This window comes from Antechinus flavipes, chromosome 2 (genome assembly GCF_016432865.1).
Source record: "Antechinus flavipes isolate AdamAnt ecotype Samford, QLD, Australia chromosome 2, AdamAnt_v2, whole genome shotgun sequence".
In the NCBI taxonomy this organism is placed as follows: Eukaryota; Metazoa; Chordata; class Mammalia; order Dasyuromorphia; family Dasyuridae; genus Antechinus; species Antechinus flavipes.
Genome location: NC_067399.1, coordinates 228,370,829 through 228,397,140, shown reverse-complemented (window position 1 = coordinate 228,397,140; position 26,312 = coordinate 228,370,829). Strand labels below are relative to the sequence as shown.

At 38.0% G+C, this 26,312-nt stretch overlaps 1 protein-coding gene and 1 pseudogene across 1 annotated transcript in view; both read right to left on the bottom strand.

Annotated features, from left to right (window-relative positions):
- Nucleotides 1–11,097, bottom strand: part of LOC127548798 (bifunctional epoxide hydrolase 2-like) — a 55,077-nt pseudogene extending 43,980 nt beyond the window's left edge.
- A 2,716-nt stretch (nt 11,098–13,813) lies between these two features.
- Nucleotides 13,814–26,312, bottom strand: part of EPHX2 (epoxide hydrolase 2) — a 66,271-nt gene continuing 53,772 nt past the window's right edge. Inside the window, exons 16-19 of the mRNA XM_051976385.1 lie at nt 24,883–24,952; nt 17,753–17,833; nt 14,510–14,568; nt 13,814–13,922 (exon numbers count right to left, since the gene is read on the bottom strand). Of these exons, the coding sequence (XP_051832345.1) occupies nt 13,844–13,922; nt 14,510–14,568; nt 17,753–17,833; nt 24,883–24,952 (289 nt within the window). The 3' untranslated portion in view covers nt 13,814–13,843. The remainder of the gene's footprint in view (nt 13,923–14,509; nt 14,569–17,752; nt 17,834–24,882; nt 24,953–26,312) is intronic.

Sequence of the window (26,312 nt, the reverse complement as noted above, 5' to 3'; positions counted from 1 at the left end):
CCTGTATGCCAGTTGATTTTTCCAATTCCTTCAGGGCCATGTCAGTATCTTGGGCAAGTATCGTGACCATTCCTACTTCACGAGCTTTCTTGAGGTTGGCTTCATCATCATCCAAGAAAATAGTCTAAGATAAGACAAAGTTAATCTATGGCATAAAGTGTTTTAGGATTTGTCAAACATAATTCAAAGAGATATAAGAGAAATGATGATGAATAATCAATTTAAATCGATGTACAGTAAAGTTAACTTAATCAATAATCAATTTAAGTCTACCTCATACAGTTCCAGTATACAACAGTTTCAGTATACAACACAATCTAAAGCCATAGAATATGACCATACAATAGTCCAGGGCAAGAAACATACACACGCACACATTTGGATTTCCTGCTGTGGTATGGACACATATATAACACATATATGCTCATATATACATATAAGTATGCATATGTATATATAAAGATATAAACATATATGTATATACAAATAGATATACATACAAAGGGATATGTGTATATGTATGTAAGTATGAATGTATGTGCATATGTATGTGTATATATATTTATCTTTATATATACAGATATATTTATATAATCATTTGGTCCTCACCAAGGGTCTATCTCAAGAATAATCCTGGCGTTTCCCAAGTCTCTCCCCTTTCTTTTGTCCCCCTCCAACCTCTGTCCCAACCTCTACACAACAGCAACAGAAAAAAATTCCACTGTTCCCCAGGCACCTCTGTGTCCGCCATGTGAACTTTCGTGTTTGTCTTTTCTCAACCAAAAATGAAAGTTGTTTTCTTACTTTGGGCTCTATACCTGCTTCTGACAAAAAATGAAGTTTACAAGTCTCTCAGCTTATACCAGAAATGGTTTTCTATGACGATAATAATCAAGATCCTAGATTCTCATCTAGAAAGGCCCTCCAAAGTCATCTAACCCAACTCTCCCTTTACAAAATATGAAGAAACCAAGGCCAACAGGAAATGACTGAAGAGCTTTGCCCAAGTGTGACCTCCCAGGTAATCACACCTGCCTTGGTGATGTAATCACACCTGCCTAACCTGTGCATAGCTTTCTATTTCCAAGCTGAACTTTCCCAGGCATTCTGGCCTGCTCAATCTGCACTCAGTTTGCAGTAATTTGTGTCATTCTGACTTGGCACAAACCCCCACTTCAGTTTACTCACTGGCTGGCAGAGGCTGGGAAGCTTTGGGAGTAGAGATATTGAGATGTTATGGGAATGGATCTGCAGGAACGACAAGCTACCTGCCCAGATAGGAAGAGAGACAGTTTGTCTGAGAATGTTAAAGTTTTTCCTTGAACCCAACTTTCACATAGTCCCTTCATACACTGATTTATCTACTTTTTGTTTTCATTTTGTGTTTCCTTAGCAACACTGTGGTTAGAAAGCATTTAAGGATACAATTAATGATAATAAATTATTCTACTCTTCTTTTTACTACTTCACTTTGGAAGAACACAGTGTCTTTTTGTCTTTCTTTCTCTCACTTTTCATGATCTCTGTGAGATCCAGAGCTGGTCTGATTTCTGGCATTTTCACAGGTTGTGCATTCTACACCCAAGGCAACACAGACAAGAAAGAGCTGAACTGGGATGTCAAGCCAGATCCTCCATCTCCAAACCCATTAGTCATTTCAACACATCACATTGCCTGAGGTCTTCCCTCCATTATGCCTTCAAGGACAAAATATTATTCAGAAGTAAATACAAGAAAAGAACCTCAAAATTGTCATCAGGGGAACTCCTGCTAAAAGGGATGTCCTCCATGAATACAGTTTTCAGTTTGTCTATAACTTAGGAAGTCCCCTCATTATATTCTGGCCAGCTAGGTAGCAGAGAGGACAGAGTGTTGGGTCTGGAGATCCTTCCCCCAAGTATATCTGCCAAATACCCTTTAAATGATAGTCTTAGAAAGTATCTGTAACATTTACAGATTAAGTGACTTGCTTTTAACATATTTAAATGTATCAAATTTAGGACAAATTTAGGACAGACTCTTCAAGACTGGCACTCTAATAAATGCACCCTGTTACTTCTCCTTCTGACTTCTCACCCAGTTATGCTACTTTAAAATCAATAAAAATTGGCATCTACCTAAGTTGGCTGTTTGACTAGAAACAACAGCTTAACTCCCATACACTACTTTGACAAGAAACTAAAAAATAGTGGGGCCAGCTAGGTGGTGCAATAAAGCATCAGTCCTGAAGTCAGAAAGACCTGAATTCAAATCCACTATCAGACGCTTAATACTTCCTACCATGTTTCCCCGATAATAAGACACTGTCTTATTAATTTTTTGGACAGAAAACCACCAGAGGGCTTATTTTCAGGGGAGGGCTTATTTTAATGAACATTGACAGCAATTTTAATAAACAGGTAAATGTGAACAAAAAAAAAGTACCTTTATTCAATAATGATCATGTCATAATAATAATAATAATGATTGGTGCATACAGAGGGTACCATAATGTAGCGTGTAGTGCAGGGGATCACCTTCACTACAGTAGCAATCTCAATAGGGCTTATTTTCAGGGGAGGGCTTATTTTAGAGGAATCTTATACAGTAAGGGGAGGGCTTATTTTCAGGATAGGTCTTATTATCAGGGAAACACGGTAGCTATGTGACCTTGAGCAAATTACTTAACCCCAATTACCTCACAAAAGGACAAAAAAAAAAAAAAACTAGAAATAGCACCAGAATGAATAATGATCAAGAAATCTAATGTGAAACTATGTTAAGTAATTTTATCCACCTTGAGAAATGCACAAAAAGATGAATCAGAAACCCACAATAGGGTAAAGGAGAGGGCATTTAAAAAACCAGTATCAAAAGAAATACCCCTATTCCACATGCCAAGTGAATACCCCAAAAGGTTCTTGTCTTAGACATAAAGGGTGACATCATAAGAATATGGAGTAGCAAAGAAGTTATTTTTCAGATTGATGGATAGGGCAATAGTTCATGATTAATTAAGGGAAAGAGAGGACTGTAAAAAATTTAGTGGAAAATTTTAATAACACAAGAAAACCATTTTTGAATAAGCCAAAGGGAAATGGTCTGACGGGAAAAATCTTTATAGTCTGTTGTAACATAACTCCTCCAACAACAGCCATTTTGCATTTTTGCTCTCTTTGTCCATCTAATGTTATCTAATTTCCAATTTTCTTTTCTTTTTTTAGAGAATAATGTAAAATTTTCTTTTAAAACTTTTTAAACATTTTTGAAAAATCTTGAGTTCTAAATATTTTCCCTTTCTCAAGTTCCTCTATACTCATTGAGATGATAAGCAAAATATCAACTGAATTTTTCAAAGTTTTATTGCTTTTTTTCAATTTTCAACCTTTATGCCAACTTTTATGCAACTTTTTTTTCACTCTGTAAGACTTCGAACATGCAGCTACTCTGACTCTCCTATCCTATGACTTTCAGGGTAGAAGTAAAGTCCTCTGGAGAGATTCTCCTCTCTTTTCCTTATTCTACTTCTATTTTCTTCCTTCCCTCTTCATTTCCCCATTTTAACTCTTCCTCTCTCAAGATCCTTTAACTTCTCTAACCTTTCTACATTGCCTGTTATTCACATACCTCCTTCAAATTAAGATATTCTTGAAATAACAAAACATCAACTCACCTCATGTGGGGTTACCTTCAATGCTTCCAGGGTAAACTTATAAATCTCTGGGTCTGACATGGCCATTCCAATTCGGCATGATTCTATCATTAGGTCAAAGTGTTTGCCTAGGGTACATGCCACCTGGGCAATAGTGTCTCTCTGGGGGCTATCATCCAACCAGTTGTTGGTAAGAATGCAGGTTTTATATCCTAAGAGAGAAAAAAAATTACACACAGGAAATGATAATGACAAATGCTTTTCTTTGAAAAGAATAAGCTACCTATAGAGGTACTATCTTATTTACAAGGAAAAAAAAAACAATTTTAGATGCTTTGGGATAGCATCTCCTCTGTATCACAATTTCTTCTCTGACTTTTTCCCTCATATTTTCACTTCTCAGAACTACAACCTAGGTTTGAAGATGGCCTCTGGATAATTTTGAATTCTTTCCCCTGGTCTCCTCTTAAGCCACAATTACAAAAATAAATTAAATCTCTTAACATATAATTTACCATATTTAACATGTACTGGACTACCTGCCATCTAGGGGAAGGGTTAGGGGAAGGAGGGGAAAATTTGAAACAGAAGGTTTTGCAAGGGTCAATGTTGAAAAAATTACCCCTGCATATGTTTTGTAAATAAAAAGATATAATAAAAAAAGAAAATAAGTTAAATCTTTTCATTTGTTTAGGTGAAATACATTATGCTCCACCACTACCACCAGGTATCAAACTTACTTATAACTACTATTTCTCTATTTTATATCTGAAGAAACTAAGGCAGACATGTATTATATCCTAGATGTGGTCATCCAACAAAGTCAGTCCATCTTAAAGTGAGAGGAAAACAAGGATGCAATGATTTCTTTACTATTCTGAATGAGAAAATAAGAAAGTGGGATGATATATTCCCAGATTCCTTCTTAAAAGATAGTAAATTGGTTACAGACTTCCACATACCCGTGTGCAAGAGCATTCTACTTTATCCTATCCCATATCAATGAATGAATTCAGGTCTCACAATTCACAAGTTAAACACAGAACTTCTAAAGCAAATATCTGAAAGATGAAATTCAAAGTTGGTATGATGGATCAAATGCTTGAATCTTGATTCAAGATCTTCCTGAATTTAAATTCCACTTCTGATGTCAACACTTATTAGCTCAAATCATTTAATGTCTCTGAGCTTTAGAAGATTCCAGGATAATGAACTAATATAGAGATTATAATATGCATCAGTGGAAGGAGTTGCTATATGGATAAAATTATCAGTTTGGGGCATATAAATGTTATTTTCTGCCTCTAGTCTTTGTTAAGGCTTAGTAGGATCCACAGCCTGGTTCTAGAGCTTTCTCAAGTCTTTGATTTATTATCTCAAGGAACATTTTATTACATTTTTGGAACTAAATTCCTATAAGTATTTATAGTGACTCAGTCAGAAAGTGTAAAGCATTTGTATCTTACCCTTATTTTTCAAAGTGATGGCAGCCTGAAGGATAGGATAATTGATCTTTCCTTTTGAAATCACCTCTTCAAAGATTTTCTGTATAGAGAATTGCTCTGGGAGGTCAAAACCAGAGGCTACAGAAAGCTTCCTACAGTCTTCTTCCATGAGAGGAACCCATTACAAAAAATAAATAGATAAGGTCAATGCTGGAGAGGAAAAACAGCTACACTAATATATAGGCTTGTGAAGAATTGGTCTAACCATTCTGAAATACAATTCAGCTATTCCTATTCTTTGATTCAGCAATTCCATTAGAGAATATCTATCCCAAGGAAGTCTTACCTGCGAAAATGTGATCCTTCCTCTCATGAGGTGCAGGTAAGAGCTGTCAAGGCCTCCTTGAGCTATAACCTTACTTAAAAAACCCCTAGAAGTTTCAAGCAAAAAATAAACAAAAAATAGGAATGAGTATTCAGAATGCTTAAGTCACAGTTAGTGGTTCTAGATCATTCTTGTGGAGAGTGAACATGGCATATTAGAATTAGTACTGTGCTGGAAGTTCAGGACATTAGATTTCTAAAGCCCACCTTTGCAAAAACTCACTGTATTGTCATAGGGTAAGTCATTTCCTCTCTCTCTGCCTTAGTTTCCTCCATTAAATTCAACAAAACAATGCTGTTTATCAAATACTGTGTCAGACATTGAAATCCAAAGGATTATATCACATTGACTTCAACTACACTTTAAAAGAGTTGGAGGCCTGAATTTGATAATTTTTGAAAAAGCTTCACCTTTTTGTTCTGATTTTTCTTCCTCAATATGACTCATGTAAATATGTTAAAAATGAATGTACACAAATATCCTAAAAATTGAAATTAAATTAAATTTTAAAAAGATTCGCACAATTTAAGATTTAAAACTAGAGAAGTAATTTTATGTCCTTAGCAAACTTAAAGATTTGCCGAGGGTCATATGGTTGGGAGAAGGGAAAGAGCTTTGGAGAAGAAAATGACAAACCACTCCAAATTTATCTCTCATCTCAAATTCTTTTCTTAAAAAAGTAATAAAATAAATATGCAAGAACCTATGATTTTATCCATATGAGAATCCTCTCCACTGGTGGAGATCTTAACTTTTCTATAGGTTACAACCTATAGTCTTGGAGTGATCTGAGGCTCAGAGAAATAAAATGATTTTCCTAGTGTCATACAGCTTTTGTAAATACCTTATAAACCTTAAAATGTGAGCTCATCATTATTATCACTATCCCTGCTGTTGTCTTATCCTTGTGGTGGTTTGACAAATTCAGAGAGAAAAAGTGCTAGAACAAGTTACTCTCCTGCTGTTATTATTCTTTATCCTTAAAGTTCACAGTATTGGGATGTAAATATACCCTAAGAAGGTTCACTAAAAATATCTTTGGAACAATTACATGAGCAGATGATACATCGTATCTTGTGCCCAAATTTAAAAAAAAATTCTTCTTGGGACTTGATCTTTCTCAACTTTCATTCCGTATGACTTGGAGAGAATGGGAATTTGGTGTGGTGACATATTTAAAACATTCATTTTTGAACATTTAGAGGCATCTAGGTGGTGCTGAGTAAGAAACATTTGAGTTCAGATTCTTCTTCAAATACTTACTAGCTGTGTGTGATTCTGGGCAAGTCACACACCATGACCTCCAATCCCTCCACTCCTCAGTTCTCTCCTAAGTCATCACCCCTGCACTAGCCATTCTCTCCTTCTTTCTAATTTTGACCCCTTGGGTAATCAGGTTATCTCTGTACTGTTGTCTTCTTTTGAGTTCCTTGCCTCCTTAATATATATGGCTAGTCGTGCCCTGCCAACTTCAGCCTTGGATCACTCCCAACATCTGTTGCCTTTGCTTCTAAACGAAGGTGGAGAAAATTACACAAAGTCCCCGAGTGGACCCACTACAAGTATATGTTACACAACTTTAATTGGGCCCTCACTGATGCTATGCAACCCTTTTTACATTTCCTTAATTAACTCATTAAGGCACTCACCACAGGCTCTTCCAAGCCTTTTTATCCAGCCTTAAAACTCCCATGGTTCTCTCTCTATCATGACTTTCTCTCTTGCCTTATATTTACTAGAAAATTTGAGGCCATTCACCAAATGCTTCCTCTTCTCCCCTTCTTCTATTTCATATCACCCAAATGCCTCTACCACCATTTCCTCCCCCCCCCACCATGAGACTGATCTTTTCCTTGCCATGAGCAACCCTTATATCTGCAAAAATGATTCCACTCCATTATCTCAACTCCAGCAGATTGTTCTTCTCTCATCCCACTTCTCTTATATTAAATTGCTCACTGTACACTGGTCACTTCCCTACTGCCTGCAAACATTTCTATATCTCTTCCATTATCAAAAACTCCTCCCTTGATCCTTCCATTGCCACCCTCTTCCCCTCTATTTCCTGCCTTTTGGGGCTAAACACTTTGAAAAGGTTGTTTATAACAGGTGCCTTCACTTCTCACTTTAATCTCTTCTTTACTCCTTGACTCTAACTTTTAGCTTCATCATTCAACCAAAACTTCTCCCTTCACAGTAACCAGTGATCTTTTAATTGACAAAATCCAATAGTCTTTTTCTCAATTCTCATCTTTCTTGGGGTCACTATATTTGGGTCAAGATCAAAGATCAAGTGTCTGACTGCGGCTGATCAAATCAATATAAGCTCAAATGGTGCTATCATGGGTCAGGCACAAATAATCCATAGAATCATAGAATCCATGCAGTTGATGTATGACTGTACAGGTTGACTTCTCAATTACGTACATTTTAGAAATACAGTACTTTAGCAGTCTAAATATCTTTAGTCAAGAATTCTGCTTCCTAGCATGTTACTAGCAGGTTTCACAGCATACAACAATGAAGTCAGCACAATGGCTCTACAGACCTTCAGTTTGGTAGTCAGTCTGATATCTCTCCTCTTCCACACTTTCCTTTAGGAGCTTCTCAAACATTGAGCTAGCTCTGGCAATGCATGTGGCAATCTCATTATCAATCTCTGGAGAGGATAGTGCCAAAGTAAAAGAACTTATCCACAAGCATTCAAAACTTCACCACTTGTTGTAACTGATGATTCTACATATGGATGGTGTAGTGCTGGCTTATGGGTTTTTTGGTGTTAACTATTAGGCCAAAATTAGCATAAGTAGCAGAGAATCAATCCATACTTTGTTCATCTCAGCTTTGGAGGCTGCATTGAGCACCATGCCAGGAAACTGAATTGCTTCCGTTTGAGTTGTCTTAGCTTCCCTAAGCTAATGATTCTGAAGATCATTGTAGCAGGATAAAATACCAGACACGGAGGTCCTTTTCAAACTAATTTGCCAAGCATTTCAACTCTATTGGGATGACCACATTGTTGGAATGCTAATGAATGCTTGCTAGAGAAATTATTATATGAAGAACTCACACAGGGCAAGCATTCACAAGTTAGTAGAAAAAGTGATACAAGGACACTCTCAAGAGGTCTCTCTTAAGAACTTTAGAACTGATTTATGACATGGGAGATACTGGCACAGGTCCACCCAGCAAAACGTGCCCTTACCAGAGAAGGAGCTGTGCTCTGTGAGCAAAGCAGAATGGAATTAGCTCAGAAAAAAATGAGAGAGAAGCAAAAGTAGAGAAGCCATCCCAAATATTCATAGGGACTATTTGTGCCCAATCTGTGACAGAGCATTCTGAGCTCATTTTGATCTGATTAGCTCCACAGTTGGATACACTGTAATTAAACTCTAACATGGTGATGTCGTTTTGATCCTCTTTGAGAGAATGAAAGACAACAACCAAACAAGTCTAGGATTCTAGAATGGAGCTGTTTGAAGCTGTGTATATGGTATATAAGTTTGTTATTGATTTACTTGATTGGTGCCTTAGTAGACTCATTATTTAACACACTAACTCTTTAAACCTTGACTTCCCCTTAAACCCATTTCTCTTAATTCCTCTATTGCTATCAAGTTTATTGTTATCCAGTTTTTGTTACACATTTGAATGTACCCATTTGGATTTCTTACTATTGCTCAACAATGACTCTCTATTTACTATCACCATTGCCTTGCTCAAGCACTCCTCAGAATGCACTCACCCCTCATTTTCATTTTTTAAAATTTCTTGCTTTCCTTTAAATTTTGCTCAAGTATGACTTTCTTAATCTCATACAAACCTCTTTGTAATCTATAGTGCCCCTGTTCTTGTACCCTGAGGGTGGAATAATACTAAATCAGGGACAGCTGAAGCTCAAGATGTGCTAAAGTTATTTTAGGGTATAAAAAAATCTACTATGTTGCCTATTCTTTGCTTCACTTCACTAGATCTTGGTGAAAGCGATGCCCCATTCCACAGGAATTGAAGAAACTGCTTTCTGCTCTGGCTTTGAGAAACATCTATTTCAATTATTTTGGGTTAGTGATTACTGCCTCACACATCTACTATATGCATTTTTCAAATATCTTATTAGTTAGCAGTAATACTACTGATATAGTACTTTTAAATTTGCAAAACCCATTACAAATATTTTGTATCTTTACCAACTCTGGGAGTTGCTATTATTCCCATTTTAGAGATGAAGACATTGAGATAGACAGAAGTTAAGGGATTTGCCCAGGTCACTCAGCTAAGTATCTAAGATCAAACTTGATCTTGGGTTTTCCAAGCTTCAGGTCCTGTTTGCTATCTGCAGTATCCTAGGGCTATCTCTTGTCATAGATCAGCTGAAGAAACTAGTGATAGTTTAGGCTAAAGAAGAAAAAGCTCAGGGGAAACATAATAGCCTTCAAGTATTTGAAGAAATGCCACATTAAAAAAAAAGTTAGATTGATTAAACAATGGGTAGGAGTTCGAATGAAGCAAAGATAGTATTGATGTCAGGAAAAACCCTAAAATATATATATATATATATACACACACACATACATATACATACATATATATATATATATATATATATATACACACACACACACATATAGATGCTTTCTCTGTATGTGTTGGATTGGATTGCATTGAAGTTCCTTCCAATTTTCAAATTTGCTAATTCTAGAAGCAGAAATTTACAAGTATTCCAACTTTTTACCCTCACCTAACAGGGTGACTTGAACTTAATTATTACTTTAAAATCAATAACTCAATCAACTATTTCTTAAGTCCTTAACCTGTGCCAGCCATTGGATTAAGCATTGGAAATATTAAAACAAAAAGTGAACCGGTCCCTTGCCCTCAAGGAGTTTACATTCTGGCAGGGAATACAACTCATACAAAATAAAGAAAACTTAATGGGGCTGGACTCCAGAAGTTGGGGAGTCAGGAAAGAACTCCGGTAAGAGGGTGAATTTGAGCTGAACTTGAAAGGAGGAATAAACGAGAGTCAAGGAGCCAAAATATTCTCTTTTTAAGTGGTCAACGTGGGCAAAGGCACGTGGGAGATGGCAATTGCAAAGTGGAATGTATTAGTAAGATCAGTTTCTTTTTTTTTGTGAGTAATTTTACTATCCTTAATCTAAAACAAAAAAGAGTTTGTTTTAAAATCTCGCTTAAAAAACAACACAAATATACTAAATTCTGAGAATATAATTTAATTTAAAGTTGTAGTGCGTTGTGTTTCGGGGGCATGGCCTTTAACACCTAAAATCGCTACTTCTTGCCAGACTATTTGGGCGAAGGGGACCGGGAAGTTCCAGAGGACTGGAGGCGGGCAGGCAGCCCAGACTCCAGCGTGGTCGGTAGTCCAGGCGAGGGGCTCCATAAGCCAGCCTACCGCCTCGTGCAAACAAGTGAGTGAGCGAGCCTCCCGCTCCCTACCTGGGCAGGGCCAAGGCTTCCTCGGTCCGGCTGAAGATGACGTTCGGGGAGGGACGCACCAGTACTCCGCCGAGGCCGAACAGAACCGCGCGCAGCCCCATCGCTGCCGCTACTCCGAGCCTAAGCTCCGGCATTGGGTACCACTTTCTGCCTCCTCCTCGCCTTGCCACACCGCTTGCTATTCTCATCACACAACATCCCTATCCACTCTTAATACAGCTTTTGTCCCAGCTCCGCCCGCTGGAGCCCAGCCATGTGGGCGAGGCCAATGGCAGGCTTTTCCCCCTATTTTAAAAGAAAGCTTTTTTTTCCTCCCTCTCTGAAACTTCCAAACTGTAATCGTCAGTCTAGCTTCAACTCGTAAAGATGTGATGAATCGCCCTTGTGAGCTTTCCTTTCCCGGCACAAGCTAGTTTACAAAAGCCTTTTATTCTTTGACTTTCGCCTTTGTTTCCAGGCCAGTAAGAGCTCTCGAGTTGGAGGGGATGGAAGTGCTCAGTCCCAAAGAGGACAGGAACTGAGCGCTGGGCCTGGGAATCCAGAATCCCAGCCAGTCCTCTGCTCTCTCCTACGCTCTGTAAAACCAACATATTTCTAGGAGTATTCCATAGGCTAGTGAACTGCTAAGAATGATCAGGTAGGGAGGGCTGGGTTTGTAGTGAAGACTTGGCACCCTCAGCCGGGCTGACTCATCTGCATTGGTAGTAGGGAGTTTCTACCAGAAAATGTCCCTGTAACTAATCAAAATAGACCAAACATGTGTATGCATGATGCTGTGGTAGGTACGGCACACAGAATTTATGATTTCGTTGTGACTGGAAGTTCTTTGGGGAAGAAACTCCCTCCACTAATATGGATAGCCACTTTCTCTTCAAGTCTTTTTTCCAGTCCCCTCTGACTCTGTGATCTCATTTGCTGTTTTCTTGGCAAAAATGTTGGACTGGTTTACCACCATATCCTTCTCCAGCTCATTTTAGAGACAAAGAAACTGAGGCAACTAGAGTTAAGTGACTTACCCAGGGTCATACAAGCTAGTAAGTTCCTGAGATCAGATTTGTATTCAGGAGTTCTGTTTCCAGGCCTGGGGCTCAATGCACTATAGCAACTCTTATAGGTCCTGTTCTTGCCACTACAACACAATTAAGATGCCCAACTTGATCTTCCCTGGGCTCTCCAGTTCCTATCCAGAGGATAATCTGGAGCAAGCTGACTAACTTGGAAGAAGTCCTGAAGAGATGGCCACTTTTGTACAAGGTCAGGCCAATCTCAGATCAAAACTGAGGTTCCTTTATTTTGCTTGACACGAATCCCAGGAACCTTCAAGTCATCTTCTCTGTATTCCACTTACTTTCTAGTGTGCCATAATCACAAGTTCAGAGCCCTCCCTAACCCAAATTCACAGAAAGCATCTCCTCTCCCCTTGGGCCCATCATCAATGATTTCATTCCATGCATGAATCTGGCATCTATTTGTCTTCTAAACAAAGCAAACTCAATGTTTTGTCTTTAAAAAAAAAATTGTTTTATTGTAGTCACAACCATGATTAACAAGTTAATTTGTAACACTATTAAACATTCAAAGTAGAAATCCCAGTTTTACTTCCACCTTCCACCTCAAAAGTAATCAGGAGACCTTACTCATTTAGTGGTTCCTTTATCCTGCAGAATTCACCTTATTTTAAATTTGCTAGAGATGAAAGAGATAAGAGAGATTATGTAGTCTATTTCTCACTGGATTAGGTTCAGAAAGATTGGATAACTTGCCCAAATTCATTCAACTACAAAGTGGCTGAGCTGCAACTGGAACTCAGGAGCTTCTGACTTCTGAGCCAGGTAATGACTACTTTTTCTCAATTCAACTTTTTAAATTAAACCAGTATTATTTAATAGCAACAACCTATTTAATAACTACCACCTGTTCTAATTGCTATCATAAGGAAGAAAGTGTTCATAAGCGTGATTCAAATAGCTTCCTATCTTTGCTCATTAAATGTGAACATCAAATGTACATGAGTTGGCTCATTTCCCTTCCCTTCCCCTTTTTTTTCAGAGCTGAAAACCTTATTTTTAGTGTGTGCTATAGCTATTGTTTGTCCTTCATTCTCTCAGAGGACCATGACATCAGGGAGGTGATAGCATGACATGGGAATTAAGTTGAAGGAGGGTTGTGCAAAGTCACCAGTCTCATTTTCTTCTCCAAATACAGCAGCAGTATACAGATCAAGAAAACTGAAGGTGGCCTGGACTGCAGTTGGAGAACTTGGCCATTTTAAGCTAAGATCTGTAATAAGTTGCAGTTTGATAAAGACAAGTCCATTCAGTGATAAAGACCAGGTGAGTATCTATAAACATGGGAGAAGATCTTCTGGGTTTCTGGCTCAAACAGAAATAATTGTCATTTACATTCACTCAGAGCCAACCATGGACCAAACAATGACCAAGACTGAGCCTGGGACCTATTACTGGTCAATCAATGAAAGACAGATTGATTTAGATTTAAAGCATGTTCCCAGCCTATAAATCCCAACATATCTTGTAAGGTTTCTGTGATGAAAATGTATATTCCCTTGGGCAGAGCAAAAGGAATGGTATGAAGCTTTAAGGACAGAGGGAGGGAAGAGTAAGAAGAAACAAAACAAAGCAAAGCAGGTGCTGTGTTGTCCAACTGGCCATCTCCAGTTGGGTCCTCAGGAGGATCAGCTCCTACTCCTCCTAGCAGAGGTGGTGTGGCAAGAAGAGAAAAAAGCACTACTGCCTTTCTGATACATTAGCCTCACATAATGATGTTGGTTAAAGGGGGTGGATGGGAGAGAAAGCCATCTGATAGGAGTAATCTCTCCATATGAAAGATTAGAGGTGTTTGTAGAAATACACACACACACACACACACACACACACACACACACACACACACACACATCCCACATCAGAGCATAGAAGTCAAGTGTGGATTCTTGGCCACTTCTTTCAGCCATTCAATGAGGATCTGATTCACCTCTCTTGGCCTGCAAGGGAAATAAAAGTTGTCAAGAATTCTGCTGGTGCCTTTTGCTCCAGTTGGAATCAGAGATGGAACTGGTTAAGACCAGTCAAGATAATCCATGCCTGAATAAAACTTAGTAAAGAACAGGGAATTTACAATTCTACATACTCAAACCTAATCAGAATGATCAAGTTGCCCTTTATGCAGGGAGTCTTAGTGCAGGTTCCTCTCTCCTCTGTTACCTTGCCCCAATGGCTTTTAGGACATCCTCTATCTCACACTATGTACATGATATTCATTTTTAAACTTGATCTTTTCAACAACCAAATGATATAAACAATATTATCCCGATTTTTGTAGGATATCAGAATTGGAAGGAATCTTGGAGATTATTTAATCTAAACACTTCCTTTACAGTGGAAGAAGCTGAAGCTTTGAAAGGTCAAAGTGACTTGCCCAGGATTACATAGCTAGGCAGTGTTAGACCTAGGGTCTGAACTGCCAAGGGTGGGAGATGATGTTGGGGAAGAGAGTATTTAGCTCTGAATTCAGTACTCATTCTATTTAAACCACAGATGCCTCCCAAGGAATTATAGAGTATCTCCTTACTTTTCCATCTGAGTCCAGTGTCCACAGTCCTCAATATTTCTCCGTGTCAGGTTGGGGATCTGAAAGAAAGAACCACCAAGATAAGAGGAAGCCATTTTATTTCTGAATGTAGAAGCTGAACATAAATCTGCCTTCCTGATTATGAGAATGGCAATAAAGGCAGAGGCAAGTTATTTTAGTAGAAGTCACACTGCTTTCCAGTCCCTTTGACTGGAGGTGTCAAACTCATATAGAAAGAGATTCTAATATACATTCACTTAGAAAAAAAAATTAAACATTACTTATATTGTATAATATTTGTATTTATCTTGTTAAACATTTTCTAATTACATTTTAACTTGATTTAGGCTGCACTGTAAGTTGAGTGTTTGACATTTCTGTTCACAAAACATACTTTTCTTTGGTCCAAATAAGTATTATTTGTCATTAAATAGATTGTGTATCTATTGTAATAAGCTTTAACTCTAATTCTAGGATATCAGGTCCAGACTTCAGACTCTGAAGTGAGGAAAACCTGATTTCAAATCTAGCCTTGACATTTACTAGCTGTGATCCTAGCAAGTTAATTAACCCTCTTTGCCTCAGTTTCTTCATCTGTAAAATGAGCTGGAGAAGGAAATGTCAAACCTTTCTAGTAATTTTGCCAAGAAAGCCCTAAATGAGATTTTGTGAAGAATCAACACTAACTGAACAATTACAATGACAATCTCTTTTCACAAATCTGTATGGACCTCTCTCTATGTTTAACTTGGCTCAGTTTGATTCCAATTTTGTTGCAGCAAGTATGAACATTGATCACAAAAGATATAGATGAAGACAGAAAATTTTGAGCCACATAAAGCTGATCTGGGGAGGAACCCAGCTAATCACCATTATCCTTCTTTGTACTCTGGATAGGGTAAAATATCTAGAGAAAGAAATATGCCTTTCATCCCAACCATGGGTTTTTTTAATATTAGACACTGTCTTTTACAACTTACATAATGATTTTATAAGTATAAAATCATGCTAGGGAGCACAGTGGATAGACTATTAGTCTTGGAGTCAGGAAGATCTGAATTCAAATTTGGCTTCAGATATGCTATATGACCTTGGGCAAGTCACTTAATCCTGTTTGCCTCAGTTTTCTCATTTGTACAGTGAGCTAGAGAAGAAAAAAGTGAAGCCCTCTATTATTGTTGCCAAGAAAATCCCAAATGGGACACAACTGAAAAACAACTGACCAACAATAAACAATATCCTATCCCTCAGTGAAGGGAGGTCATGGAGGGGAGAATGTGTGGGGTTTTATCTTTAAATCAGCATAGGTTCAAGTAGGCCAGTCAACTACTATCATTATGTGTGGTCACAATTTCAGTAATGTATGGAGTGGGTTCTGGCCCTAATTCACCATAACAAAACCATTATCACCATGAATGAAATTATGTGGCACTTTGATGTCTGTAAAGTAGATTATTTCCTTTGATCTTTACAACAATCCCATGAGGTAAGTGACATTATTATATCAACTTTACAAATGGTCAAATAGTCTCTCAGAAAGGTTAAGGGACCTGTCTGGGGTCACACAGCTAGTGAGTAAGACAGCATTTGAACTTGGGTCTTCCTGCTTTCAAGATCAGTTCTCTGCCCACTAAGAAAACTAGAAAGCATATCCCAGACTTCACATATGTGCCTGCTTTCCCTTCCCTGCATTTTCTGGGTGGATGTAGCTACAATGAAGGCAGATTAAGTGGGCAAACCAAATTGTTTTGAAAAGATTATTTCTAAATAGATTTGAGAGCTCCCAGTGAGGAAATATCATCCACCGATGAAAAGAGATAATTTTCCTGCAGCTTTCAGTCTTTCAGAGTCTCCTGGGGCGAAGAGCTTGGTCAGTGACCTGCCCACAGTCACAGAGCCTATTAGTGTCAGATATGGGACTCAAGTCTCTCTAGGTATCCAGGGGAAGCTAGATGAAGCAAGAATAGAGTGCTAGGCCCAGAGTCAGGAAAATCTGAATTCAAATTTGACATTTTTTATCTTATAACCCTGAGCGAGTTCTACTTATCTCAATTACCTCATATATGAAATGGAACCATGATACTTTCCAGCATTGCTGTGAGAGATTACAACCTTTCTTTCTTCCTCACTTCCTTCCAATCTTCCTTTTTTTGTCCTTCCTTCTTTCCTTCCCTCCTTTTTTCCTTCTTTCCTTTCTCTTTCCCTCCCTCCTTCCTTCCTTCTTTCCTTCCTGATATAAGGTTGACCCTCTATTTGTTATGATATGATGCCTCTTATTTTTTCCTACATTAGTCAGCAGAAATTCATGAGCACACACGCTACAAAGTATTCTGGGGACATAGAAAGAAATATGATATGGCTGTGCTCTTTGGTACTTCTTTGGGGATCATTACTCTTCTGCATCCCTAGTACATGAGCCTTTGGAGTTTTGTGAGTTGCTAGAACAGAATATTTCCCAAACACCCTGCAGCCCACTTGGAGTGAGCCTCTTCAAATCTGGCCACGCTGCTCTTGCATGATAACCAACTGAACCTCTAAGACTCTCCAGTTTGGTAGAACGCATCTAAGCTTGTGACCCATTGGTATAACCTTCAAATCCCCCAAGAGGGTCACCTCCTCTTGCTGAAGCAATCTTGTCCATGTAGCTTAGCTAAGTTTTCCTTTAAAAGATGCTGAAAATATCTTCCATATTTAGTTGGCTCAAGGGGACTAAGCTGAGGCAATTGATGTAGCTTCCCATGGCTTAAATAAAAACCAGCTCACAAGGCAGCAGGATGTTTTCTGTTCCCTTGGGCTCTGATTGGCACACCACCAGCATGGCCAACACAGAGAGAAGAAAGCTGGTCAAATTAAACAATACTGTATCCTTGCTCAATATCCTTCCCCAGACATAATTACTTAAAACTCCTCTTGTTAACTATATAATCTACAGGTGTTTTCATTTTAATCTGAACCAAGTTAGGCCTGTCTATCAACACCTCCAGTATGTCATGAAGCACTGGAAAAAAGTCTTTCGTAAATGGAACATGCCCTCAAGATGCCCATCTTGGCAGATGATTCAAATGAATTTTAAAATTACTTCACTTCCTGCATGTTATTATGCTCTGTGATAACCAGCTCACCTTCTCCCTTAACTTCTGTCACTCCCCATATGGAGGCATTCTTTTCTCTTGGACAGTTCTTTTTCTTTCACAAAGTATTTCCCATCACACCCCACCTTGATTTTGGGCCCAGAACACTTACCCACTTTTCCATGTGCTTAGAAAATTTGGGAAGGAGAACCTTGTCCTGTTCAGCTGTGACCATAAGTGCTGGAATCAAGATCTGCAGACAGAGTATAAAAAGCATTTGGAGGAGAAGGAAGGAGACTTAGGAATAGACACCTTTTCATTCCACAGTTTCATAGTTTAAAATTTCCCTCAATTGTATTTGAAAGGGATGTAAAGAGAAAGGTCTCAAGAGTTATATCAAGCAGCATGAGGGGCCCAGAAGTTACAGACAAGGTTGGTGTCTCCAACCCCAGCTTTGTGATTCTGAGTGATGGGATATGTCAGAATATTCTAGGTACAAGGGTAATCTGAGCAAAGGTACACAGATGAGAAATAGATTGTCAAAAGAAGAGATGGGATGCCATACATAAAAAAGGTCAATGAGACTGAACTGCCCTTAGTATATATAAAGGGAGTAACATGAATTAGGCTGAAAAGGTAGGCTTGACCAGTGGTGAAGGTCTTTACAAAAACAAAGACCTATATTTGATCATTAGGATAATAGGGAACCACTACAGTTTACTGAATAAATAACATAGTCATACTTGGATCTTAGGAAAATCACGTTGATGGCTGTGCAAAGGACGAATCGGAATGGTGAGAATTGGAGTTAAGAAGACCAAGTAAAAGGTTATGGGAATATATCATTTAAGAGATGAGAAGGAGATTGATTTGAGAGATATTGTAGATGGGGAAGCACCCGAGAAATTCAAGCTGAAGGAAAGTAAAGAGTAGAAAGTAAGGATTCCAAGATTGCTAACTTGGTTCACTAAAAGATGGTGATGGTGTCCTCATTGAAAATAGGGACTTGTGGAGTTCCTAGTTGGAGTGAAGTCAGCTCTCCCAGTTTCTTTCTAACCCACATGAAACCAAACCTCTGAAAAGAATCTAGAATGAGAGAGTCTACAAAGAGACAGAATGAAAGAATTTTCCAGCTCAAGGTAGGTTGTAAGGACTTCAAGAAAGGTCAGTTCTTACTGGAATGAAAGAGATGCACAGCCCAGCTCATTGTTCAGAAAAGCCCTGGGAGGGTCTTAATCACAGCTGATTAGCAATGAGACTCTCAATCTTGTCTCAAGATCTGCAGCCTCAGTCTGAAAAATGTCTTCATAACCTTTGACCATTTATCAATTGGGGAATGACTTGCATTATTTTAAATTTGAATCAGTTCTCTAAATATTTTAGAAATGATATCTTTATCAGAAACACTGACTGCAAAAATTGTTTCCCACCTTCCTGCTTCCCTTCTAATTTTGGCTACATTCAATTTCTTTGTGCAAAACCTTTTTAATTTAGTGTAATCAAAATTATCCATTTTGCATTTTATAATGAGCTCTGGTTGCTTTAAAATCATAAATTCCTCCCTGCTCTAAAGATATGATAGGTAAAGTATCCCTTGCTCTCCTAATTTGCCAATAATGTTACACTTTATGCCTAAATCATGAACCCATTTTGACCTTTTTTCTTCTTTTCCTCCCTTTCTCAGGGTTTTTCCCTTTTGTTCCGATTTTTCTTCCCCAGCATGATTCATATGGAAATATGTAAAAAAAGAATGTATATGCATAACCTTAAAAAATTAAAACAAAAAAAATAGAGATTTGTAGAAAGATCTTTTGGGGGAAGGAAAGATAACCGTGTTTTGTTTTGGACATGATGAATTTAAGATGTATATGAGATCTAAATCAAAATATTCAATAGGCAGTTTTGACATTGCTAGAACACAGGAAAGAAATTTGGGCTCAGTATATAGAGATCTGAGACTCATCTGCATGGATAAGATAATTGAACTTAATTCTAAATTGCTGAAATTGTTTTCCATAACTTTTTGTGGACATGCCTCTGTCTACTCTGCTCCTGTAACTAATATTTTTTTCCTGTGAATAATCCTTTGGCTTTTTTAAGGATTTGTTTCCATAAACCCTTTATGTCCCATGCATAAAGCCTTGTCATCAGTTTGCCTATTCTGGCACCTGGTCCATCATCACTTAAGTTCTGTCAATACCACATACCAACTCAACCCTAGCTCCCCTTTTCTGTATCCATCCTGAAATGCCCAACACAGTCAGGAACCAGTTTTGGTTTTATGAGAGGATAAGCACTCTTCCAGCCCTGTAACAATCCCAGACTATAGACTTCCACACCTGTTAGGAAGATTCTCAAGTAAAAATTTCAAAGGATGAGGACTTAGAGAAGACCTGTTAGTAAGTGTTCCCAAACTGCTGATGCTCACTACATATAAGATCTTAAAGTCTCTGGGTCTTAATTTTACATCTGCAAAATGAGGGATTTAGACTAGATGGCCTCTAAAGCTCCTTCTGGCTCTAAGATCCTAGGAAGCAAGAACCCTTGAGGAGCCTAGCCATGATACACAAAATATGCTATTTTGTATCTTTATTCACTCTGATAATTCATTCTTAGACTTGTAGATTGTGATATATTATAGAAATAAGGATAATGACTATGCTCTCTTGTCTCATGGAAATTTTCTCCAAATGATATAAAAATGAATCTGGATTCCAAAATTGTAAAAGTTTCAAAGTATGACAAGGAAAGAGAAAGACTGAAGGCTTCAAACTTTAATCTAGAAATCACACAATGAACCAATAGATGAAACAAAAGACTATCTCCAACTATCTTGTTCTCTCTCAAGCAAGATATACTGAGTATGCAGTTCTTTGAGATTTTGTAGGGAATATGTCAAGAGAATAATTAGCATTCTGAAATCCAAGCTGAATCAGAAACAATTAAGATCTATATAGTGCCATTCTTTTTTTTTATTTTTTAGTTTGCTTCAATCCATGTTCAGTCTTAAAAAAAATTTACTATTTTCCTCCAGTTACATTCAAAACAAAAAAAAAATTTTACATTTGTTTTTAAAATTTGAGTTCTAGATTTCCTCTTTTATACCTATCCACAATTAAGAAACCACTTATGAAGTAACGCAAAACATTTCCATAAAAGTCAAAAAAATAGATCTCCCACCCTAATGAAAATAAAAACCCTCAAGAAAGATTAAGCTAAAACAGAAAGAGAGAATGCTTTAATCTCTATTTGAACACTATCAGTTCCTTCAAGTGATAAATGGTCAAAGGATATGAACAAACAATTTTCAGATGAAGAAATTAAAACCATTTCAATCACTATTAATTGATTAATTGTCATTGTAATTAGTAGGAATCGAATCACTATTGATCGGAGACATGCAAATTAAGGCAACTCTGAGGTACCACTACACACCTCTCAGATTGGCTAAAATGACAGGGAAAGATAATGATAAATGTTGAAGAAGATGTGAGAAAATTGGAAGACTAATACATTGTTGGTGGACTTGTGAACTGATTGAACGGTTCTGGGCAGCAATATGGAACTAAACCCAAAAGGCTTTAAACTGTGCATACTTTTTTATATAGCATTGTCTTTACTTGCCTGTATCCCAAAGAGATCATAAAAAAGAGAAGAGGACCCACAAGGGCAAAAACATTTGTAGCAATCTTTTTTGTAGTTGCAAGAAAATGGAAATGAGTGAATGTCCATCAGATGGAGAATGACTGAATAAGTTATAGTATATGAATGTTATGGAATATTATTGTTCTATAAGAAATTATCAGCAGGATGATTTCAGAAAGACCTGGAGAGACTTAGATAAACTGATGCTAAGTGAAGTGAATAGAACCAAGTGAACATCATACACAGCAACAAGATATGATAATTCTAAAGGACATGGCTCTTTTCAACAGTGAGGTGATTCAGGCCCGTTTCAATGGACTTGTGATGGAGAGAGCCATCTGCATCCAGAAAGAGAACTGTGGAGACTGAGTGTGAATCACAACACAGCATTTTCATTTTTTTTGTTGTTGTTTGCTTTTTGTTTTTTTTTTTCCTCTCCCCGCTTTTGATCTGATTTTACTTGTGCAGCATGATAATAGTAAATATATATATAGAAAAACTGCACATTTTAAATACATATTGGATTACTTTCTCTCTAAGGGGGGGTGGGAGGAAAAGAGGGAGAAAAAATTTGGAACACAAGGTTTTGCAAAAATGAATGTTGAAATCTATCTATACATGTATTTTGAAAATCAAATTTTGCATTCAGCTCTGGTCTTTTCATAACAAATATTTGAAAATCCTCTATTTCATTGAATAACTACCTTTTCTTCTGAACTATTATATTCAGTTTTGCTGGATAGATGATTCTGGGCTGTAATACTAGTTCCACTGCTCTCCAGAATATCATATTCCAAGCCCTCTGGTCCTTTAATATAGTAGCTGTTAAATCTTGTGTTATCCTGATTGTGGCTCCACTATACTTGAACTGTTTCTTTCTGGATGCTTGCAATATTTTCTCCTGGACCTGGGAATTGCAGAATTTGGTTATAATATTCCTGGGAGTTTTCATTTTGGGATCTCTTTCAGGAGGTGATCAATAGACTTTTTCAATTTCTATTTTACCCTCTAGTTCTAAAATATCAGGAGTTTTCCTTGAAAATTTCTTGAAAGATGAAGCCTAGGCTCTTTTTTTGATCATGACTTTCAGGAAGACCAATAATTTTTAAATTATCTTTCCTGGATCTATTTTCCAGAGAAGTTGTTTTTTCCAATCAGATATTTTTTCCTATTTTTTTGGTTTTACTTTATTGTATCTTGATTCCTCATAACATCATTAGCTTCTATTTGGTCAATTCTTTTTTTAAAGAATTATTTTCCTCAGTGAGCTTTTGTACCTCCTTTCCCAACTGGCCAATTTTGCTTTTTAAGGCATTCTTCTCCTCATTAGCTTTTTGCGTTTCCTTTTGAACCACTCTCAAATTCTTTTCCTAATTTTTCCTTTCTTATTTGATTATCAAAATCCCTTTTGAGCTCTTCCATGGCCTGATCCCAATTCTTATGTTTCTTGAAGGCTTTGAATGTAGGAGCTTTGACTTTGTTGCCATCTTCTGAATGTGTTTTGATTTTCCTCATCACCATAACTTTCAATGGTCAGAAACTTTTTTTGTTGTCTGCTCATTTTTCTAGCCTATTACTAGGAGTTTAGCTTTTTCTTAAAGTAGGGCTGTTTCCAGGATGGAGAGTGCACTGTTCCAAACTCCAGGGATTTGGGGCAGCTGTTTTCAGAGATCCCGCTAGATACCTGACCACAAACACTCTTTTCTGTCCTGGAGCTGTGAGGAGTGTCCCCACCCACTGCAGTGGTGAAATCTAGTGTACTGGCTGGGGCTGTATTGGTGCAGCCAGTGCTGGGATCATGTGCTAGGCTCCCATCCTGGCTCCATAGACTTTTCTGCTGACCTTCCAAGTTCACATTTCGTGTCTCTGAGCCAAGAGGTCTGGAAGCCACCCGTACTGCCATTGATGGAGAGGTCTGACTGGGACCAGATTCAGGTCTGGGGCTGTATTGATATGGTCTGCACTGGGACTGCATGCTGGACTCCTACCAAATATTGCTGACTTTTGCTGCTGACCTGAATTGCCTTCAGCTGGGAAATATTCTAGTCCATCTTTCTGGATGTTCTGATGCTCTAAAATTTGTTTAGGATCATTATTTAAAGGAATTTGGAGTATTTTGGGGGAGGAGTTGGGCGAGTTCCTGCCTTTACTCCACCTCTTGGCTCTGCCTCTATACTACCATTCTAAATATACATTTTCCACCTTTTTTGTTCACATTTTCATTTCTAGATACAACAGAAGAGTCATCCTTAAGGAGTCTAGACTCATGAAAGTGGCCCACAAATCTTTGTGCAACCTACTTATGGAAGTGATCAAAGTTTAAAATGGCAGTAAGATTTTGGGGATACTCTGTATGTCTATAATGATTATAACAATGTAATCAGAAAGAATCACCACCATAAAACAATAAAAAGGGAATGTTGCAAAATTATAAATAATTGTATCTTTCTTTCCCTTCTCTGCCCAAGGCAGAGTAGGAAGGTTCATGAATATGAAACTATATTTTTACATTTTATAAAAGTGTATTGTCTGGTTTTTCTTTTCTTCCTCTCTAGTTTACTATCTCTCTGTGACTATCTCTCTCTTTCTTTGACTATCTCTTTGTCTTTGTTTCTCTCTGTGTATTTCTCCAATTCTATCTCTCTGTTTCTTGTCTTTTTCTCTGTCTAGCTCTCCATCTCTGTTTAAAATCTTTCTAATATGAGATGACTCTTGCGCTGGAGTCAGGGAGGGCTGGAGCCACTCTAAGCTCACACAGCAGAAGAAATTGAGGCTATGTAAACAACAAAAGCTGTTAATATAATTTATTGTAAAAGGATAACAACAGATCGTTAAGGACCATGCCTAGGTGAAGGGGCAGGTCAATTCTCTGAGAACCTCCACAGCTATGGATCATAACATCTGAAGGTGTTGCAAAGCAGCCTTTACTGACACAGATGTTTTTCAGGGACTGGGAATGAAATAAATTGGAGGCAGAGGGAAAAGAAGGGAGGTCAGACAATGCAACTGCCCTTCAGGCTCCTTGTATCATCATCATCATCATCATCATCATCATCATCATCATCATCCTCTCACATGAAGAGATCCATTCTACAGGTCTGAGTTAGACCTCCAGCAGTCACTGGTAGGTGGCTCCCGTACCACAACAACAGATGATGATGATGATGATGATGATGATGATGATGATGATGAAGAAAAAGAAGAAGAAGAAGGCAATGTTGTTTCACAGGTTGTTATAACCCAAAAGCTCATCACTGAGTGGCCAGCCCAGGGCTTTGAGTCTCTTTGAACTTAATTAGGCTGGACTACAGAAAACAGTTTTGGACCACATGCAAAACCTTTCCATCATGATTTGTAAAAATTTATGATCCATTGTTAGAGATTTCAAGGACTAGAGTCAACTCCATGTCACAATGAAGTAGAAAAGCATAAATGACATTTATATGGAGCTTAACAATTTGCAAACCACTTTCTAAACATTAGCTCATTTGAGCCTTGCAAAAATTTCTGTGAAACAGTTACTTACCAGATGAGGAAAATGGAGGCTCAGAAAGATGAAATGCCTTAACTGGGTAACATGGTTAGGTTAGTATTAGAGAAGGAATTTGAATTAGGCCCCTCGTGACTTCAATTTCTTTTCTTAAAATGAACACTTACCTTTCTTTTGACTCCAGTACAGCCCCATCGCCAATTTGCATCCATGTTCCGATACCAGTTTAAGGGACCCCTAGAAAAGAATAAGAAGGAAAATTGGCAAGCTCTTTCCATGGATGGTTCCTGTTGAACCCTGAATCTGAAAGAGAGCAAGTGTGAAGTAAGAGTGGTCCCATTTGTCAGAGCATGTGTTGTTTTCTCCTTCTCAATCAGTGCTCAACAAGCATTTATTAAGTGACTACTACATGCTAGGCACTGGGAAAGGTGCGAAGGATAAAAAGTCAAAATAAAAACTGAGCCCACCCTCACAGATGAAAGGCAAATTTATTGAAGTCACTTATTTCAGATTCTGTCTACCCAAAGGGTGCTAGTGAGTTCTGTATCCTGATTTTCCATACAACCTAAACCATATGAGCACCTGTGTTTAATCTATAGGAACTCAAGTTTGATTTTCTGCTGCTCATTACTTTGAATTCTGTGCATTTCTTCAGTGTCAGCTAAATTTCTCTGATGACCCCTCCCCATCAGCATCTTCCTTTCCTCTAGAATGCTCTTTTTGAAGGGGCTGTCAAAATGGTATGGATCTGGGAACTGGCCCTATGACTTCATTGGTGAAAGGAATTTCTAATAAGGAAACTGCCTTTTCTAATATAGGTTCCCACTTTCTCTTCAATTTAGGGGATGGGAGTGGTGATGACATATTAAGAAGTTAAGAAAATTTTAATCACATGGTCAAATTATGTCAGAAGAGGAACTCAAATGCAGGGTTTCCTGATGGTAAAGCTGCCTCAGTACTCATCATACCACACTGCAAGAGGAATTACTGAGTAAAGAATGGGTAACAAACACCTGAAAAAAGCATCTTTTGGACTGAGATTTTCCCAGAATGCCTTTCTATTTGTGAATTCTCAGGATTCTTTGTCTTGGTGGGAGTTAGGGCAGAAAATGGAGGTGTTGGTGTTAGTATCTGAAGAGTGTCCAGATACCATGAGAATATTCAGTCCCATAATTTTAGAAAAGGTCACCAGGGAGAGATAGTCTAGTGTATGGACAGAGAATCAAATCTTGATTCAAACTCCACTTCAGACACTTACTAGCTATGACAGTTTAGCCAAGTTAGAACTCCTCTGGGTTCCAAGATCCTTATCTGTGAAAAGGAATGATTTGATCCCCTTTGCAGCCCATTCCCCTTAGAAAATCTGAATGGTAGGCCTAAAAGGGAGGGATAATAACATACTTATACAGAGAGAAAGGTGATAGCATTCTGCTATAAAGCCTTTCAAGATCCTGTTGGAAATATGCTTTTTTTGAGGGGTGCCCTCAGGTGGGGAAAAGGAGGGAAAAACGGAGATGCTGGGTTTCAGTAGTGAGAATATCCCTTGAAGATGAAGCATTCTTAACTCCCTTTCTCTCCATGAAGGCCTTCCTTTCTT